At 37.5% G+C, this 19,444-nt stretch overlaps 4 protein-coding genes across 9 annotated transcripts; 3 read left to right on the top strand and 1 right to left on the bottom strand.

Annotated features, from left to right (window-relative positions):
* The first annotated feature begins 2,805 nt into the window (after nt 1-2,805).
* On the top strand, nt 2,806-7,375 carry hdr (hematopoietic death receptor). Of its 3 annotated transcripts, none has more exons than XM_077240904.1 (10): nt 2,806-3,050; nt 4,074-4,215; nt 4,307-4,435; nt 4,620-4,731; nt 5,180-5,271; nt 5,481-5,570; nt 5,657-5,697; nt 5,857-5,955; nt 6,565-6,601; nt 6,691-7,375. In XM_077240904.1, exons 1-10 carry the CDS (start codon nt 3,030-3,032, stop codon nt 6,981-6,983), a joined length of 1,056 nt encoding a protein of 351 aa, XP_077097019.1. In that variant the 5' UTR covers nt 2,806-3,029; the 3' UTR covers nt 6,984-7,375. The 3 variants fall into 3 exon arrangements, with proteins under 3 accessions (XP_077097019.1, XP_077097018.1, XP_077097017.1); XM_077240903.1 differs by having other exon boundaries at nt 2,872-3,050; nt 5,481-5,558; nt 5,857-6,138; XM_077240902.1 differs by having other exon boundaries at nt 2,872-3,050; nt 5,857-6,138.
* A 610-nt stretch (nt 7,376-7,985) lies between these two features.
* Nucleotides 7,986-11,078, top strand: cyb561a3a (cytochrome b561 family, member A3a). 4 transcript variants are annotated; one of them, XM_077240908.1, is made up of 7 exons: nt 7,986-8,243; nt 8,503-8,610; nt 8,862-9,058; nt 9,306-9,514; nt 10,059-10,213; nt 10,474-10,642; nt 10,829-11,078. In XM_077240908.1, exons 3-7 carry the CDS (start codon nt 8,872-8,874, stop codon nt 10,850-10,852), a joined length of 744 nt encoding a protein of 247 aa, XP_077097023.1. In that variant the 5' UTR covers nt 7,986-8,243; nt 8,503-8,610; nt 8,862-8,871; the 3' UTR covers nt 10,853-11,078. The 4 variants fall into 4 exon arrangements, with proteins under 4 accessions (XP_077097023.1, XP_077097022.1, XP_077097024.1 ...); XM_077240907.1 differs by having other exon boundaries at nt 7,986-8,275; XM_077240909.1 differs by having other exon boundaries at nt 8,039-8,057.
* A 2,950-nt stretch (nt 11,079-14,028) lies between these two features.
* histh1l1 (histone H1 like1) lies at nt 14,029-15,872 on the top strand. The gene has a single exon (XM_077240894.1). It carries the CDS (start codon nt 14,384-14,386, stop codon nt 15,101-15,103), a length of 720 nt encoding a protein of 239 aa, XP_077097009.1. The 5' UTR covers nt 14,029-14,383; the 3' UTR covers nt 15,104-15,872.
* Nucleotides 15,873-17,670: 1,798 nt separating this feature from the next.
* drd7 (dopamine receptor D7) lies at nt 17,671-19,068 on the bottom strand. The gene has a single exon (XM_077240901.1). It carries the CDS (start codon nt 19,066-19,068, stop codon nt 17,722-17,724), a length of 1,347 nt encoding a protein of 448 aa, XP_077097016.1. The 3' UTR covers nt 17,671-17,721.
* Between the last annotated feature and the right edge of the window lie 376 nt (nt 19,069-19,444).

The raw sequence follows: 19,444 nt of genomic DNA, 5'->3' as shown, positions 1-19,444 counted from the left end.
GCAAACATGCCACATGTCTTTATTCTCTTTCCATGTGCGGATGATTTTCTGTTAGTGTCAGGCAGATAATGTAATATGCCTGTCCATTTCTGTGCCTTACAAAAACGGCATAGGACGTTTGCATTGTTCTGCAACTTGTTCCTCTTCATCAGAGCAAATTTAGTTCTTAAAAATTTAATTAATATCCTGGGCTCGTATTCATAAAGATTCCAAGAATCCTCTCAGAAAACTCTTAATTTAGCTTAAAATCTTTTACGTAGGAGTCTTAGCTTAAGAGCGATTCGGGACCGATCTGAGAGCAACTCTGAGTAAGGAAAAGACAAAAACTCTCTTCATCTTAGTGAGGAGGCGGGGCTGACCCCGTTGCTATGTATGACACAATGTTTTGAAGACTGTGATTGGTTGGTTGTCCAAGAAGGGAAAAAAGAGTGATTTTAAGTATAGGGTCTATTCTAAGCCTTCACTTTGAAATTACATGCGTAATTTTGTTCTATTTGACCATTCTCATACACACACACACACACACATTATATTTGTGTATATAAATCCTTTTTTTTATTTACCATACTGTTAATTTCCTATAAGGTATTTGATTGGATTAGAATGATAAAAATTGTTCCACTGTCTATTTAAGTGGTGGTTTGAATGTTGGTTTTAATGTAGCAAACATGGAATAAAAAACAAGAAGAACAAGAAAGCTCAACTGTACAGAGGAACAGTGTTCACTGTGAGCCCATTTAGTGGATGAACATAAGGCCATCCTTAAAGGAAAATCAGGCCGGGTGTCACAGCACAGAAGCAGACGTGGGAGTTTATAGCGGTTAATATTAAATTATTTACGGTTCATTCCCCCTGCTTGTGTGGAAGCCTGCTATATTCATAAATGCATTTTTTTGAGCCTGCAATGTGGGAATGTCCAGTGGAAACAAAATGAACTGCGGCACAATAAGAGGTTCTGAAAGTGCTGTAATTGTTTGTGATCACTCTGCTTACAGAAGTTTGTGATAGACCCAAATCATCACTGCTGCATTGATGCATTTTCCCAGCTGCCAAATATCTTAATGTACAGTAGTGATTTCATTTCTGGCACTACGCAATTCCTGCGCTGTGTCGGAGATGTTATTGTGTCTCTAATAAAATCGGTCACAAACATGATCCCTGCACGATCTAATCTATAGTGTCTTATTAACTCACTGTCATCTATTGTCTGCAATGCATTCCTTCTCCCGCTTCATCTTTCTGGCATTTTCTCCTCTGCTAAAGAAACTCTTAAGCCTCTTAAAAGTCCTCGTCCGTGCTCCTAATAATTTTGACCTTAAGACCTCTTTTAAGGGTTAAGATGCTTTCTGAATTACTTTTTTCTTTACTAGGATTTTTTCTTTAATTTTAAGAGTAAACGCCCACATTTCTAAGAATTTTCTTAGAATTTTGTCAATAGCTACTCTTTGCATTAAGATTCTTTATGAATACGGGCCCTGATGAATCTCTGCAAAACAAGGTGATTAACACATAAACTTCTGTGTTTAAGACATAGAGTAAATCAGCCCAATATCCTCAGAACTGTAGTAAAGAGTTCAACAGACATCGAAAAGATGAAAACGTTCATTTCAGCAAATTTAATGTCTCAGACATGCCATAATTCAGTTTTATAAATGGCTGATGCAAAGTCCACAGCTGGTAGTCTTATCTCAAACAACCCCTCCTCTTTCAGTAACTTCTTATCAAAGGACACATAAGGGACTAAAGATTCAGCCCTCATAACCATAACTACGAGTTTTGTTTGTTCTTGTTAACGTTAGATCAATTTTTTGAGCAACACTAAGAAATATGAACAGCCTAAGCAAATATATCTTAATAAAACTGCAATTTGCAGATGACACAATAGCGGTGTGTAGGCTATATAGTTATAGCCTGCAATTGCAATAAAGAAAAGTCACTTTATGTTGACATAATTGGTTGTTTGGCATCTCTGTCTGAAGAAAGACAGAGGCAAGAAAACAAAATCAGTTTTCAGGAATCAACAAAACAATGTAGGTTAATGACTAGATTTGTCGAAAGGGAAGAAAGCTGCTTTCAATGGCCCACAGTAATGCCTTACAACAGACGATACAAATAGTGTAGTTTATCTGGAAAACTCATCACTAATAAAATTAAAACTTGGTTGAAAAATCCCAGCGTAGGCTAATCCAATATAGCTAATGAATGGATCACGTGGTTGATTGTGTTTGAGTATAAGGAGCGACCTTTGTCTGCATTCTGAAGCATCAGTATGAAATTCCCCTTAGACTTGACAAATGAATAAACAAACGTCCCACCTTCCTCCGTACACTGCAGTCAACTACTAGAGAATCCGCCAGTTTCCTGTGTTTTACACAGTGTCGCTCAACAGTCATAGTATCGCACTGTCACACAGTCAACTGTCTGCTAGATAGCGCCAAACTGACAGAGATGACCTTGCATTGCGGAAATTGATAAAAATGGTAGGCTATGTGTGCGTTCAGATGTCCTGAGACTATACGGTTGTTGGATTTTCACATGGTTATTTTACTAAATTTTACACGTAGAAAGATTATCTGGCCCTATATTTTCCCAAGATTTGAGAAAATATAGACAGACATATTTTAAAATATTTACATATAGAAAGTAGTTATTCAACACGATGTGAAGTTTGTAAGCGATTTGTGTGCCCTTCAGGTTGTCTCGGGAATTTATGAATCCCAAAAGCAAAGGCTTGGTTCATGGAAATAATTAGATCACGTGACTAGCGCTCAGACACTTATAAGCATCTATGCTTATAAGGGTAACGTCACAAGAAACGCAATTAATATTCATAAGGAAAGCCTCGGCCATATTCGTCACTTCGCATTCAGCGTGTTCAGGTTTGAAGAGGCGCTCAATTCCATAATATAAGACCGGAAGTTTTCTCGACAGCTAAATAAATACTTTGAGGTGCGCTATCAGTAGGATAGTGTTGGGACTTACTCTTCTCTCAGTTTATACGGAGAAAGTGACACAATGATTTGACTACTATGAGATGCATTATTTTCTCGGTAAGTGAATTTAACATGCATTTAATTTGTTTTTAGATACTGTATTTGAATGTCAATATAGAGCAACTTTTGAAGTTTAGTTTACTTCATGACGCGTTAAATGGAGACATGCTTGGACTGGTCGGCGGAGATAAACCACCTCGCACAACAGATCTTTGTCAATTAAAAAATACAAAAACTTTTTAAAATAATTAGAAACCATGGAGTAACCTCTGAAATGAATCAATATTTGATCTATCTCTAGATACAAATCCTCACATAACTTTAGTCTGTTTTAACAGTTTTAACGTGGAAATTGGAATGACAATGACTTAAAAAACTACCCGAAAAATGGATAGGCATGGAAATAAATATGTTGCGTGTGTGTGTGTATGTATGTATGTATATAGCCTTCACACACACACACACACACATATATATATGTGTGTGTGTGTGTGTGTGTGTGTGTGTGTGTGTGTGTGTGTGTGCGTGCGTGCGTGTGTGTGTATGTAGGCTATATATATATATAGGCCTATATCATATAGCCTAGTATAATACACACACACACACACACAACCTATTTATTTCCATGCCTATTCATTCTTCAGGTCAATATGTATATAAATATACACATTTATTTTGTTATGTGGAACATAAAAGAGAATATTTTGAAGAATGTTTGTAAGCAAACATTTGTGGGGCAATATTGACTTCTATAGTATTTTTCCATAGACATTCTTCAAAATATCTTCTTTTGTGTTCCACATAACAAAGAAATTCATATATGTTAGGAACAACTTGAGGTTAAGTAAATTATGACACAATTTTCATTTTTGGGTGAACTCTATCCCTTTAAGTTTCTAACACATATAAACAAACTTGAGTGTTCTAAAACATAAAATGAAAGGTGTGCTAAGATTTACACCAATAGGTGTCAGTATAAGATACAACACCCCTTGATCACAGGCTATCCATAATTATTTACCAGAGAGTCAGTCTTTATTGAAGCATATATCATATATTTACAGTTTCTTCTGTGTGTAGGTTTTGTTGTTGCTAAATATCAGTCACTTGGATCTGTCCTGGGCTCAAGGGTCCATCAAGAACAGATCAAGCCGAGATGTTTCCTGCAGAGAGAGCCTGGAGTATGAACATGATAACATCTGCTGCCTGAACTGCCCTGCTGGTGCATGAGAATTTTTGAAAAAACACTTTAAGTTCTGGTTAGACAATGTCTTGTATGTGCACTTACATTCCACCACATCATCTTTTTGCAGGAACATATGTGAAAACGGCCTGCCTTACTGCTTCAGAAAAAGGAGAGTGTAAAACATGCGAGTTTGACACATACACTGAGCATGAAAATGGACTGCAGAAGTGTTTATCGTGCACCATGTGCCGTATAGGTAGTTCTGTTATTTGAAAATATTGTCCCATACTGCCAAGTCTTTCCGATTTATGCAAATTCTTTTAACATAAACTTTTAAGGTCATGCAAGCCAAATCAATTTTGTGCTCACATGATAGACTTCCTTCAGATATATTTAATTGTAAATTGCCTGCTGTTTGTGCTCCTTCTTTCCTTCTGTAGATCAGGAAACCACTGAGAAATGCACAATTACCCAGAACACAAAGTGCAAGTGCAAACAGGGGTCATTTTGCTTACCTGACCAGGCATGTGAGGTGTGCAAGAAATGCAGCAGGTAAGTTCTCAATGTAAAATTTGATAAAAACTTAGATTTTGGACAAAGAAGTCTCATGTTAATCGATTAGCATGAACGGATTGCACACCCAATAATGAAAATGAGCACGAACAAACTTCATTGGTTCTGATATGACAAGCAAGCACTTTGAGCTTCTATTTACTATATTTGATGTGCTCTATTAATTTGCATTCATTAATGTTCATATGTGAATGAAATTAGATCTTTTCATTATATAGAGCAATAGTATCTCTTCAGAACTCTTGGAATAAACGGCTCGATTCACAGGGATTTCTGTCTTTTAGAAGCATCAAAGTTTTGGTGGAATTGACTTTCAGTGGTTTCATAAAAAATATCTTCATTTGTGTTTCAAAGATGAACGGGAGTCTTACAGGTTTGCAACGACATTTTTTTGTGGACTCAAAATCATTTCATTTGTTGAACCCAGATGCAAAGAGGATGAGGAGACTGTAAAAGGCTGTACACACATTTCCAACATAGTTTGCAGAAAGAGAAGCTCTTCGGGAAGCTCCATCTCAGGTAGTAGAAAATCTTTCTCACTCTGTAGCCCAATGATGTCAGCTGTATACACACTGTGCATGATTAAAGCTGATCAAATATTGTATTTTTACATTAAAGTAAAGCTAATTATAATTGTTAACTGGTATATTCTGTCCAACATTTGTCTTTTGTAAAGGCTTTGTTTCCATAGTGTTTCTCATAGCGATTACATCCCATTTGTCCTACAGTGACTTTCATTGTTGTGCCAATAATTGCAATGCTGGCATGCATTTTGAGTATCGTCTACTTGACAAAGTCAAAACCAAGTAAAGGAGCAGGTAGGGTACACATCTTTCCTCAGTTCTTTTAATATTTCTTCCTCATTTCTTTTTTGCTTATTGTACAAAATCTTTTTTAATTCCAGTAACATCAAGAAGTCCAGGGGAACTGGTTAAGATCTGTATGGTAGGTCAAAAAGACATGTATCTGATGCATTTGATTTATCAGCCAACACATTTCTAAGCTTTAACCACAGAAACTCATGTATTTTTGATGTAACTCAGCACTGATTTGAACTGTAAAATGTAAATATGACGAGCAGATGACGTCTTTCTTGCCCTGCAGGGTGACAGTGAGGAGGTGATAGAGGAGAGACAAAATGCCCAGGATTCCAAGATCGATGACTCCTCTCAGTTACAGACATTTCTCGAGCAAAATTATGCGGTGTGTACCCATGTACCTGCTTCATCAGAGATGGAGGAAGACAGGGGACTTGGGGACAGCCTCCCCAACACCGCCAACTCTTCACAAATTAGCCTGGCCATGTCTGCTGTGCCCACTGACCTCCAGCCCCTCCACACTAACCAGCCTCCAAGCTCTGCAATTGCCTGGCAGCCTCACACTTTGGTGAGAGTTGCCGCTTTCTTTGTTTTAACAACACTTCTACCGTCATAACCAATGCTTAAGGCTCTGCTTTTAATATTTCCGCCTAACAAGCCTGAATGCTTTGCCTTTGGTCATTCGGAGACAAGATTTGTGTGTGTGTGTGTGTGTGTGTGTGTGTGTGTGTGTGTGTGTGTGTGTGTGTGTGTGTGTGTGTGTGTGTGTGTGTGTGTGTGTGTGTGTGTGTGTGTGTGTGTGTGTGTGTGTGTGTGTGTGTGTGTGTGTGTGTGTGTGTGTGTGTGTGTGTGTGTGTGTGTGTGTGTGTGTGAAGTTTGATTGACTAAAACTAAGTTATTTAAACCTCTGTAATAAGTCACATTAATTTGCTATACAAATAAATTTGAATTTAATTGAATTACCATTAAAATGAAATTCTGCCATCTCTTTTAGGAACGAGAGTTGTCAAGAAGACTTGTTCCTTTGAACGGTAGGGTCATACCTTTTTTCCTTGCATAATTTCAGCATTCGTAAAAAAAAGTTATGCTGCAGTGTTTTTACTTCATCTCACCTTTTCAGGAGAGGAATCGTTGAAGAAAACATTTGATTTCTTTGAAGAAATGGATGTCCACTATCATAACAGATTCTTCAGGTTTATTGGACTGAGTGATAATTCAATCAAAAGTACAGATTCTCTTTTTCCAGAAGACCGAGTTTATGAACTGTTAAAAATCTGGATGGAAAAGGAAGGACTGAAGGCAGATTTCAACAGTCTTATTGAAGCATTAATCTATTTAGACCAAAGGCTGTCAGCAGAAAATATTGTTACAAAGGCAATTATTAATGGTTACTTTAAATATGAAGATGAGTGACTGGACACAAACCAATATCATCACCATTATAGTGACCTCAGGTAGCAAAGGTATGCTTTTCCTTTTGTTCTTTTTTTTTTGCATGGCTTACCTTATGTAGTGTTATTTCCTAACTATTCCAAAATGGACAGTGTTTCAATATGTTGGCCAAAATGTTCAAATGTTTAGAAAAGACAAATGATATGCTGTTGTTTACAAATATTAGTTTCATTTGGGTGGAGAAAAAGGTGATATTTAAGACTTCTAATATTATGAAATGTTGTGTTACTATTATTGTGGTCGCATTCTTTCCCATTTTGTAGACAAAATTGTTGTGCATTATGATCTCGAATATGTTCATATGTAATGTGGGTTATTTTGTTGTGAACTAATAAAATCAATTAATTTGTACATTTTGTGTTTCCGTTAATGAATGTGACTTTACAATAACATTTTAAATAATGTTAAGGTTCTGAATATAGTGTCCGCATACATCTCTCTCGCCACCAGAGGTCAGCTGATCTCCTGCGAAATATGGATTTCAACATCAAAATATATCTTTAGGCTTTACAACGGGTGGAAAAGGTGGATGACGGTGACACAGATTAGAGATGCAGGACCCACTGGTAGACAAGTTTCAAACCACCGTGGTGCAAAAGAAAAACGTTCATCCTAAATGACACAGGAACGCCTGTTTGTGCATTCTGAAGATGCGTGTGCAAAATCCCTAACTTTTAATAATAACTTTTCCATAATTTTGGGGGCATTTGCCTTACCGAGCTTATGTATTGGTTTTAGAAAACGAGCTTCAGTGTGTAAAAATGTGTGTAGTAATTTCCTTTAAAGACACCGTAGGCACTTGCACGTTATTATGCATTCTTTACTTACGTCACTATGCCAGTGTTTTTAGATTAATAATCAAATATTAAGAGATAATTAAAATAAATTAATAAATAAATAATTGTGTAGTCGTATTTAATTGCGAAATAGGTCGTGTGCACTACACTTCCCATGCACCCTTGCATTTAAACAGGAAATGCCATGTTGGGTTCTGCGTTTCCCAAAATCATGATCATCGTGAGCTTGGTCGTTAAAGTTTGTACACGCTTATTTTCGCTCTAGCATCGCATCTGTTAAAAGCATATTATATTACGTTAACAGTCAATACTGTTAATAGGCTATATTTAAAATAGTTTGCGTGGGTACCTCGTCTGTTTTTGAGTGTCCTCAGACTGGCATTACGTCACAACCAAAAACAACCTGTAAGACACAAACTACAATGTAAGAATACAAAAGAAAAGTATAACCGCTCCGTAAGTCTATTCATTCATACGACAGGTCTTTTGACACCAAAATGTTTTTAATGTTTTGTTACATTATGTCATTGCATCATGGAATCAGTTTGAATAGTTCTCTCTTTGTACAGTATTTATAGTGTTGAGTGACATAAATTCCATTTCATCCTTATTATCGCTAGTTTTCCCGTTTCTGTTGTTCCTCATTTCTAATGGTTGTTGTTTGCCATCTGGTCTGTTGGCAGACAAAATCGAAAATCATGATGGGGAATTGTGGAAAGAGGAACTGAGATCAAGTCAGAAAAAAAAACCCGTCACGAGGTTGTTTGATATTTGTGAGATACGAGATAAAGGTACAGTGCATTCAGATGTGCTGCTTTGCTTAAACAGCACTTTTATAGGTACACCTTGATTTTTTGGTGTGTTTGTGTGTGTTTTTTAAATATCACTGCATTGTATTTATTTGAGATTGAGACATCGCATTTTTATAAGGCAAGTTGAAATATTTTGAAACGCTTATTAATGTTGTTGTTTGTCTTTGTGAGCACCTCTTTGATTCAGTCTACATTTAATACAAGTTCATCTACATTCCTTGTCTCTGCAGCACTCACAGGATGAGAGGAATTGTTGCATTTTACGTTACTTATCTGCTGTGCCTGATATTGGGGATTGTCTGTGTAGTATTAGTAGCTCACTGGAATTACACCTACCGAGGTGGATTTGCATGGGACGGCTCAGCCAAGCAATTCAACTGGCACCCGGTCTTCATGGTCACTGGAATGGTGGTTCTTTATGGGAATGGTACGTTTGATTGGTTTTTATTTTGGCTTTTGATTCATGCTACTGTAACTGTAATATAACACATTGCACAAGCAATAGTTTCAGCTGTATGTGGTAGAAAGTTTGTGTTTGTTTTAGTTTGATGTGTTACATTGTTTGTGAAATTATATTATTTTAGTTTTAGGGAAAAATATTCTATTTGTTTTTTTATGTCAATTGAACAGACTTTCTGTTAGTTGTCATTAATGTCCTTTTCTCTTGTAACCAGCGGCCGTTGTGTACCGTATTCCTCTGACATGGGGTCACAATAAGCTCCCGTGGAAGCTGTTACACGCTGGGCTTCTGCTCCTTTCTCTCATTCTGTCTGTTCTCGGGCTTTGTGCTGTGTTCGACTTCCACAACAAAAACCAGACACCCAACCTCTATTCCCTCCATAGCTGGGTGGGGATTTGTACCGCTGCACTTTTCACTGCACAGGTGTGTATCGTGTCGAAACTGCTCATGTACAGTGTAGTAGTTTGTGTTCATTTGTTGTTGTAAACAAGAAGTTAAATAGTGGATAAACAATGAACTTGGATACAGAAAATGTAGTCTGACATATTTCATATGTATAATATGAAGGACTATGGAAGCGTGTTTCCGCTATGAAACAAACAATTAAAAAGGTAAGTGCAACTTTTTATCTTGTAATTCTGACTTTTATCTTATAACTCACAATTGTGGGTCTGTATCTCACAATTCTGACTTTATTTCTGGCAATTTTTAGTTTATAACGCACAACTGACTTTTTTTCTCAGAATTGTGAGCTTTAAACTTGCAATTGTAAGTTACAAAGTCAGAATTGTGAGATATAAACTCAAAATTGCGATTAAATAAAAGTCTGAATTGTGAGATAAAAAGTCACAATTACATTTTTTAGTTTTATGCCGTGGCGGAAACATGCTTCTATAGAGGAAGTAAATTAAAAGTTTAATCTTCCCCCAGGAACTAAAAAAAAGTTCATTTTGTCTATTCCCCGCAGTGGGTCATGGGTTTTACCGCTTTCCTCTTACCTTGCACCCCAATGTCAGCACGTGCCCTTATAAAGCCAGCTCATGTATGGATGGGAGGAATCATCTTGGTACTGAGCATTGTATCTTGCATCTCAGGGATCAACGAAAAGCTATTTTTTGCACTGTAAGTGACATGTATCTGCAATTGCAGATAAAGAACCTATGTACGTATATATGGCTACTAATATTTTAGAGATCTTCATGGATCGTTCATGCTGACTGATTAGTTAGATCTGATCATTATGCTGTAATCGATATGTTTTAAGATTTGCAGTATGATGTAGAAAGAAGATAAAAAAGAACATGTATTCATAAATGTAGAGCTCTCAATAGATTCAGTGTGGTGCCATAGCAAATTCCTTCTTCTATTGGTTCTTTCCTCAGAAAAGCAAACACAGAGGAGACGTTGCCTTATTCTGCATTACCACCAGAGGCAATCACTGCAAATTCTTTGGGAGTCATCATTGTAGCGTTTGGATTGGTTGTTTTAAAAATCTTGTCCAATCAGATATGGCAGCGTCCTGAGCCAGGCTATGATGAGGGAGTTTACAGGGTAAGAGACTAAGGATTTTAAGAAAAGAAAGAAATGGCTTGCTAATATTCTGATAAATGTCATGTTTAATTATCTTGCCTTAGTACAAATCTCTCTATATTCATAAATGAATAACTAAGAAAGTATTCATAGAGTAATTTTTTTCTGACATAAGTGTTTTATATTGTCCCTTTCTCTCATTTTCAGCCCCTTGCATATGACGGAAGCTGATGTCTCAAAGCTGAATGCCTGAATTTTTTATATTTATTTGCATTCTAACTGATCAGTTCTCTTCTTTGCTTAATTTGATTGTTGCTGCTGTTGTTTGAAATTGTGTAGAGCAAAGGCAAAATCTCATAAATAATCACTGCCTATTTGTCAGTGTTTTGTGCTAATTTATTTTTAAAGAAGGCCTCTGTATATAACAAATGATTAAAATCATTTTATGAAATATCAATGTTGTGTCTGTGAAGGAAAACCAGATGAAGGTATTTCCTCTTTGTTTGTCAAACCGGTTCAGACCGGCTGGATAGGGCATTCAAACCAGGCAGGGACAAACCACAATGCGTCATCATCAGCAAACAACCAATAGGAAACCGAGACAGTCTCGTACCAATCAAAGCACTGGGCAGAGGAGTTTTAAATTTACATATTTCAGTAAAAATCCATTCAGCTGTTTGAAAGTTTGAAACATACGCACTAAAACACAAATGTAATGCAAATCCATACTAAATTGGGTCCCATAAGTAACTAATGTAACTAGTGTAAAGTTACTAGAGTAATTATATTACTCCGAAAAACTAGCAAACAGCCTATTACAAAGATATAGGATTAGGAGGTCTGTCCTAATTACTAAAATGTCGCGAATACCCCAACATAAAGTATAGCACGCTTGATACATTTTTATTTTATACAGTCTATGGTTTATTTGTTATATATTTAATTCCATTCTGTGATCTATTCTCAAAGAAAAGAAACGGAAGCTCAACAGACCATTTTCTATTTCCCTTCTTATTTTGCACTGTCACATGATTTAATGACTCCGCCCGCAGGGGCGTTGTGACAAGGATGTTTTCAACCAGGTCCGCTTAAAATATACTTTTCAGTCTTCCCCAGTACCGCCGCCCATCTTGTTCCATTCGTGCTCTTTGAAATATCAGTTAGATATCATGTCTGGTCGTGGAAAAGGTGGAAAGGGGCTTGGGAAAGGTGGTGCAAAACGTCACCGCAAAGTCCTGAGAGACAACATTCAAGGAATCACAAAGCCAGCTATTCGCCGCCTAGCTCGTCGCGGTGGTGTGAAGCGTATTTCTGGTCTGATATATGAAGAGACGCGTGGTGTACTGAAAGTGTTTCTTGAAAATGTTATTCGCGACGCTGTAACCTACACCGAACATGCTAAGCGCAAGACTGTGACTGCTATGGACGTAGTGTACGCTCTGAAGCGTCAAGGCCGTACTCTGTATGGTTTTGGAGGTTAAATTTCACCCGACCCGGATTTTAAAAAAAAAGGCTCTTTTAAGAGCCGCCCAAACATTCGATCAAAAGAGCAAATTAATTTGTCTAAATGTATTCTTTATTTTTTTTTTAGGTTCCTCACAACACATTAAGTCGTGTTTTAATTAGTTTATATTGTGTTCATATTTTAAAATAGAACAGAACAAAAAAGCAAGCTGTTTATGGTTAATTATATGAATTAACATTAGGTTACTTTTAACAACATAAACATGACTTAACAGTTCATTAATTAATGGGTGCTCGGACAGAAATGCGAGGGTTTTTTGTTTTGTTTTCATTTACTCTTAAATGTATAAACTACTAATTATAATAACATTTATTGGGTAACATTTTTATTTTAATTAATAAATGATGCATGAATATGCGTGTAAAAATTAGCACAAAAAAACCCATCAGAAGTTGTGCCCTTTTTTATTATTGCTTTTATAAAACAGTTACACCATAATAAAAATATTAGGGACACAATTTAAAACAAGCCAACCACGCATTACTTTTTCAATAAGATAGTCCCAGACATCATAAAGCGTTCCTTTTCGGTGCTGATTGGTAAATATAGTAGGCTATAGCTACATGTTAGATTACACAACAGTGGTCATTTAGTTGCATAGCTACGTTTTGTAATGTCATGGCCTTTATCTTCAAGCAGAGGAATGACACTGGAAGTATTTGCTTAGTGAAATAAAATGTTAATAAAATTTTAACTTTTAACAACAAACTCGAGTAGGAACAAAATTCCTGGCCTGTAATTAGGCTAGTGTATTTTTATTTATAGAGGAGGTCTGCTAAATTGTGAATATAGCCATGCGTTGTTAGGCACAACACACAGCAGAGTGGCCCTATTCACAAACAACACCACATAAAATTAAGGACCCCAATTTTCATTAAAGCATATGCCTACTTTTTGTTGAATATGCCTAGCAGTTTTATGTGGTCTAGAAATGACAATGGATTTGCTTAATAAGAATTATTATTAAGAATAGCTACAAATATTCACTAAAACATAAGCACATTTTCATTAAGCAACTTCATTAAGTTTTATTCTTCAGCAAGCAGACATAACAGAAAGCTGCTATATAGGCATCACATCTGCTGAAACGACTTATTGACCAATCAGCATCCAGGGCCAGGACTACCCGTTTTGTGATTTGTTTTTGAGTGAAAATCAACTGTTAATAAAAGTATAATTTATCATAGAAATTTGCTTTTGGTGCCATAGTTGATGTTTTATAGTATTGCTGCTTATTGAATTAGGCTCGAGTCCACGTGCTTTCTGTTTAGCCTAATGTTTAAGTGAGATACTAAACTCAAATTATGTTAAAATTGAATTTTATTTATTTCATAAATATCTGTGACAGATAAATAGTTGTTTAAAGTCGATCAACATCGCAGTACACAAAGTGCAACATTTTATTACCCTGCTGGCCAATGAAGCAACGTGTTGAAAATCATCGCTGTTATTATGCTTCTTTGTAGAAAAAGGGAATAAATTGGCTTTTTTTACAACGACTTATTAGTGTTTAGTAGTATTGGTGTATTAATATTCAAGATATTGCAAAATTGTAATAAATACATCAATACAACATTATACTCCAAGATTGCTTCCTGCTGTTGTCGCACACCTCGACTACTCGTCCTCTTCAGGCAAACAATAGCCTATTCCCGTTTTATTAACGACGGACAGCGTCTTTAAATGTGTGTAATGTTGGGAAACTTGCTTGTAAATAAGTTACTTGAATCATGTACTGGATGTACAGATATGATTATTGAAATCGTTGTAGAAATAATGTCCGAGAGATTAGGGGAGGTTGAAATGGCGACAGCGCTGATCTGTGTTACCTCCACTAAAGAAAACCGCTTATTTTTTTTATTCCGTAAGTATTCTTTGTCTAAAACCACCACAAATGTGTACATTAGAGTCTTATTTATGCAAAACAGCTATCGTTGTTTTTGTGATTTTCGAATTTTAATATATAATCTACAAAAGAACAGAGGAAGTGCGACGTTCACCGCTTTGACTCGCTCTAAATTTGGACGCGTTTTTATTTTTGTACAATAAACTGATCGATGTTTTGCACGAAACATGAGCTTCCCTTAAAGAGGAAAGACTCAGCTATCTTGACGTGGTTTAAAGTCTGCAATCTATCACTCTGTATCGCGGGAAACCTTGTGTTTTTTACGATCAGAAAGCACATCTACAAACGACTCCGTCCTGTTCAGAGCGTCGGATGAGGCAGTTGAGTCTATATGGTTCTCATCTCCCGTTTAAATCCCGCCCTCAGCTGTTGGATGTGTAAACATTGTTTGTTTGACAGCTCTGTACTACGAGACATCGGCTCTAAGTTTACTGAAACTATGACAGAAACTGCTCCTGCTCCCGCGGCTGCTCCGGCCAAAGCCCAGAAGAAGAAGGCGGTAAAGGCGAAAAAGCCTGGAGCAAGCGTGTCAGACCTTATCGTGAAGGCGGTTGCTGCTTCCAACGAGCGCAAAGGAGTTTCCTTGGCGGCTCTAAAGAAGGCTTTGGCAGGTGGTGGATATGACGTTGAGAAAAACAACTCTCGCGTCAAGATTGCTTTGAAATCTCTGGTGAAAAAGGGGGCGCTTGTTCAAACTAAAGGCACCGGGGCATCCGGATCTTTCAAGGTGAGCAAGAAACCAGCCGCCAAGAAACCCGTCAAGAAAGTTGTGGCGAAGCCGAAGAAGCCAGCCGTGAAGAAGACGGCGGCCAAGGCGGCGAAGCCCAAGAAGGCAGCAGTAAAGAAACCTGCCCCGAAGAAGTCTCCCAAGAAAGTGAAGAAACCGGCGGCGCCCAAGAAAGCCACCAAAAGCCCGAAGAAAGTGAAGAAACCGGCTGTGAAGAAAGTTGCGAAGGTCCTAAAGAGTCCTAAGAAGGTGAAAGCAGTGAAGCCTAAAGCCGCAAAGCCCAAGGCTGCCAAGGGGAGGAAGACATCCGCCAGGAAGAAGTAGATTGACAGATTTCACTCCACAAACCAAAGGCTCTTGTAAGAGCCACCCCATCTTCACAGAAGTGCAAATGTTCCTGATGCATGTAAGAAGGCTACTGCCTTTTTAATAGACTGAGAAAATTACTTTTAGGTTGGACGTGACGCTGTTTTGAGCTGTCTTGTTTTAAAGTCTCATTGCTTCTAAAAATATCACCAGCGCGAGCGAGCAGCACGATGCTGTGGAAGACTTATCAAGATCGGTTTACTTTGTAGCCCATAACGTTAAACACATGACAGTCTCTACCTCTGTACCTGACACACAAAGCCGATTACTTGGTGTAGATTTTCAATCCTTCAGAGATTATACAGAACAGTCCGCTGGTTGGAAAGTGTCCAAAATGTGCATACGTTAACATATAAGTAACGTTAGCAGCTACAGTTTGTTTAAAGTTCATCGTGTGCGAGCGTGAGTGCACGTTGGTGCTACGTAAGTCACTAAAAAGATTATGAGTATGTTTTATCACTATGATTCGTTATATTTATATTTTGTATTGGATTATACGAGACTTTCCTGTAGCAATACAGAACAAACACTTAATTTATTCATAGTCAAGCGATGGTTTGTTAAAGATTACTACCAAAGGCAAAATACATTCCATCAGTGAAATGACTTGTTTTTTTTTGTATTGTTTTTTTTTTGTATAGGCTACTGTTGTTCTTAACATTTATCCATAAATTTATATTTTGTTTAAAAGTTGTTATAAAACTCCTAATAAAAAAATGATCAGAAAGATGAGTGCTCATTTGTCTTTATCTGCTCGATGTAGGCTGCATGCTTGTTCAATTGTTTGTTTGTTATTAAGGAGAATGTTTTCTTATTAGAAGTCATTAATGAACATATGTGGGGTGGGGATTAAAAAAAAGTAAATATAGGTTAAACTTCATGAATGTTTAAAATATCCTGTTACTGAATGATTTCAAAGTTTGACTATAGACCTTATTTACCACAGCGCCATCTTTGATTTTTATCGGGAATGAAAAAGTTGCAGAGATAGTGGGTCTAGTGAGATCTCTTCAGTGGGTTGTACAATTATTTAATGTGTTTTGTGTTTGTTCTGCTTACGAAACACTGCAAAACATTCCAGTAAAAAACAAAAACAAAAAAACTAGTAATCTAGGAGCCTTATAAGCTTTTTACAGCGGATGCCGTTGAAAACACACATCCTCTCTTTCATATCTCATGACGCTGCTCTGAATAAGGTTTATATTTTGTAAATTTTTTAAATTTTTTAATTTAAAATGGCCCTGCGGACTTGGAGTGGCAAATGTAAACATTTTCCAAGTAGTCAATCAAAAAATATATAGGTAAAACAGAAGATATTATAAAATAATGAAATATTTAAGATGTAGGCTAGTAGGCTATTGCATATCACACTGCAGGACAACAACTTCCTTAAAGGGCAAGTTCGGCGTTTTACAAGTAAAGCCCTGTTTTAAGATCGTTTCTGATGAAATCGAAATCGTGAAACACAAAAACCTAAAATTCTCGGGACAGCAGCATTTGTCCAAATTTTAATCTTAACCGTTCGATTTCATCAGAAACGATCTTAAAACAGGTCTTCACTTGTAAAACGCCGAACTTACCCTTTAACGCATTTAATGTAAACTATCCTTTTATACATCAATATATTTTAAGTTGTACAATACAAGTTTCAATTGTATTATCTTAAAACAAAATGTAATATGTCCAGGTTGGACATAGGCCTGCTGTGAACAAATCGATTCAATGAACAGAAGCTTTGTGTGGTAGACATGAAAGAGTTAATGTTTTTGAATGTCACGTGATCATGGTGGGGGGGGGGGTCACGGGATTACGTAGGAATGTGAATATTAGTCACCTGTTCACTGTTAGGTTAGAGGGGGTGAGCAGGGGCGAGGTATTCTTTGTTGACCACTAAACTTTGTACCATCAAGAAACATCAGCCAGCAATAAAGAGTTGCTAGAAAAACATCATTTGCCTCATTGATGGTTTATTTATGTGTCACAAGTACATAAAGTCCCTGTCTCAGTCTCTCAGCGGTAAAATCATCTGATTGAGTAGCCGCTATAATTTGTTTGGACAAAAGAGTTGCCAGAAAGATTATAATTGAACAAAAGATGGTTGCATGAATCTGTTTAATATTTTCCTTTGATCTCACATGCCATGCTCAAACAAACAAACAAACAAATAAACAAAAAATATGTCAGTACATTTCCCTTTAAGAGACAATTGAGGACATTTCAAAGTCAGAGGTTATTCATTTTCAGCAAAGTTTTTCAAAATGACAGAATATGATTATTATTTCCTGAAGTTAACCGAAAAAGATTGGGCATTTTCAAGAATAACAGTTGAAAATGTATTATGAGCTATGGCTGGTAAAAGAAATGTGTGGTTCTATAATCTATAGGATTTTTAATTATATCTCATAGTGAGTGACCTTTTGAAAGATTCATGAGCAGAGTAATGTGGAAACAGCAGTCAAAATCAGTTCTCTAAGCCAATTCAATTAGTCATATGCTAGTATATACTATACAGTTTGTCTAATACATACAAAATAATTACTCGTCTCAGTCAAAGTACACCTAAACATATTTACAGATCACAGTATTCCAGAGATAGGAGATTCACCTTTATTATGAACCACATGTTCAAGAGACACTAACTCGTCTGCTTTTGTAAATGGTATGATTTTATCCAAGGATAATTCTGTTTCTCCATGATCTAGCATAGCAGGCCTTTCCCCATAGACAAAGTTCCATTCAGTCTCAAAAGGGACTTCAGCCATCTGTGACACTGTATCAAAGCACATGTCTTTGTCACTTTCCTCACTGATAGCGTGAGGATGCAGACAGGGGTGACCGAAGAGGTGAACGTCTCGAAGGTTCGTGGAGTCGCGATGATAGGACACCAGCTCGTTGCTGAAGTCAACCGTTTGAACAGTATTCCGAGAGCACAGCTTCTCACATCCCAAGAGACTGGAGAACGCTTTGCGGAATTCTGCATTAAAGGCGTAAACTACAGGATTCAAGGTAGAGTTCGCCCACCCACACCACACAAACACGTCAAAGGTTGTCTTATTGACACATGGGATCTGCCCGGCATTGTGGAGGCCAGGGTCACAAAATGGCACCATGCAGTTGAGAATGAAGAAAGGAAGCCAACAGCAGACAAACACACCCATGATCATCGACAGAGTTGTCAGGACTTTGGTTTCCCTCCTAAATGAGCTTTTTAACTTCTCTTCAGGAGCTTTATTGCAGCTCTGGCAGGACTGAACATGTTTAACGGTGCACTCTTGCATTGATATCCTTCGGATCTGCCTTTGCGCTATGAGGAAGATGCGTGTGTAAGTGACAATCATTATGGAGACAGGGATGTAGAAGCTGATTAGAGATGAAGTGATGGCGTAAGTGCGGTTTAAACTGGCATCGCATTTTTCATACATTTCTACCAGGTCTTCTTTACGGTTGGGAGTCTTATGCCAACTCAGCTGCACGGGTATGAATGAGATCAGAACAGAGAGAGTCCATGCCACTCCAATCATGACAAATGCCACTGTTCTTGTCATTTTCTGCTCGTAGCTCAACGGGATGGCAATAGCCCAGTAACGATCCACACTTATGATGCACAGGTTAAGAATGGAGGCAGTGGAGCACATGATGTCAAAGGCTATCCATACTTCACAGAAACTGCCGAACGGCCAGAAACCCATAATTTCAGCTGCTGCCTTCCATGGCATCACAAGCGAGGCAACTAAGAGATCTGAGACAGCCAAAGACACTACAAACACGTACGCCACTTTGGAGCGCAGATGACGGAACCGTACCACCGCGGTGCACACCAGAGCATTCCCTAGAAAGGTGGATAGCACAAAAATAAAAAGCAGACAAGCAGTCGTGGAGCGAGTTAATAGCTCTGAGACATAACTTTCAGTCTGGTTTACCATCTTCTGGGATGTCCCTATTACACTGGCTGCAACCTGTCTTTTGATCAAGCATCCATCCTCTGGGGAACATTTGCCGCTAGTTTAATATCCAAAGACTTCAGGAATTCGTCCATTAATGAGAGAGTTGCCTGTGATAATTGAACATTTCTGAAATAACCTTCCCTCCCTCCTTCAACCAGAGAAGTGAGTGAGAATACAGTGCAGAGGGTGAGACTAATGATCTTGCAAGTAGGACTAGGGGGAGGAGCCTAAGAAAAAACCGGAGAGGGGGAGAATGTGACTCATGCCATGTAAATTATGGGACCATTATATTTTTTGATATATTTTATGTTTTCAATTGGGTATAGAAATAATTTGAAAAAAATAAATAAAGCAA

The sequence above is a fragment of the Siphateles boraxobius genome, unplaced genomic scaffold, assembly GCF_051911475.1.
Source record: "Siphateles boraxobius isolate OS27281-9 unplaced genomic scaffold, OSU_SipBor_1 24, whole genome shotgun sequence".
NCBI lineage: Eukaryota > Metazoa > Chordata > Actinopteri > Cypriniformes > Leuciscidae > Siphateles > Siphateles boraxobius.
This window is presented reverse-complemented; position numbering and strand designations above follow the sequence as displayed.

What these genes read in the sequence shown, in the direction of transcription:
- hdr (XM_077240902.1), top strand. Translation starts at nt 3,030, where the DNA reads ATGAGATGCATTATTTTCTCG. An exon ending in GTGTGCAAGAAATGCAGCAG is followed by an intron (nt 4,732 to 5,179) that starts GTAAGTTCTCAA and finishes TGTTGAACCCAG; the next exon opens with ATGCAAAGAGGATGAGGAGA. An exon ending in CCTGGCAGCCTCACACTTTG is followed by an intron (nt 6,139 to 6,564) that starts GTGAGAGTTGCC and finishes CATCTCTTTTAG; the next exon opens with GAACGAGAGTTGTCAAGAAG.
- cyb561a3a (XM_077240908.1), top strand. Translation starts at nt 8,872, where the DNA reads ATGAGAGGAATTGTTGCATTTTACGTTACTTATCTGCTGTGCCTGATA. An exon ending in CTGCACTTTTCACTGCACAG is followed by an intron (nt 9,515 to 10,058) that starts GTGTGTATCGTG and finishes TATTCCCCGCAG; the next exon opens with TGGGTCATGGGTTTTACCGC. An exon ending in GAAAAGCTATTTTTTGCACT is followed by an intron (nt 10,214 to 10,473) that starts GTAAGTGACATG and finishes TTCTTTCCTCAG; the next exon opens with AAAAGCAAACACAGAGGAGA.
- histh1l1 (XM_077240894.1), top strand. Translation starts at nt 14,384, where the DNA reads ATGGTTCTCATCTCCCGTTTAAATCCCGCCCTCAGCTGTTGGATGTGT.
- drd7 (XM_077240901.1), bottom strand. Translation starts at nt 19,068, where the DNA reads ATGGTAAACCAGACTGAAAGTTATGTCTCAGAGCTATTAACTCGCTCC.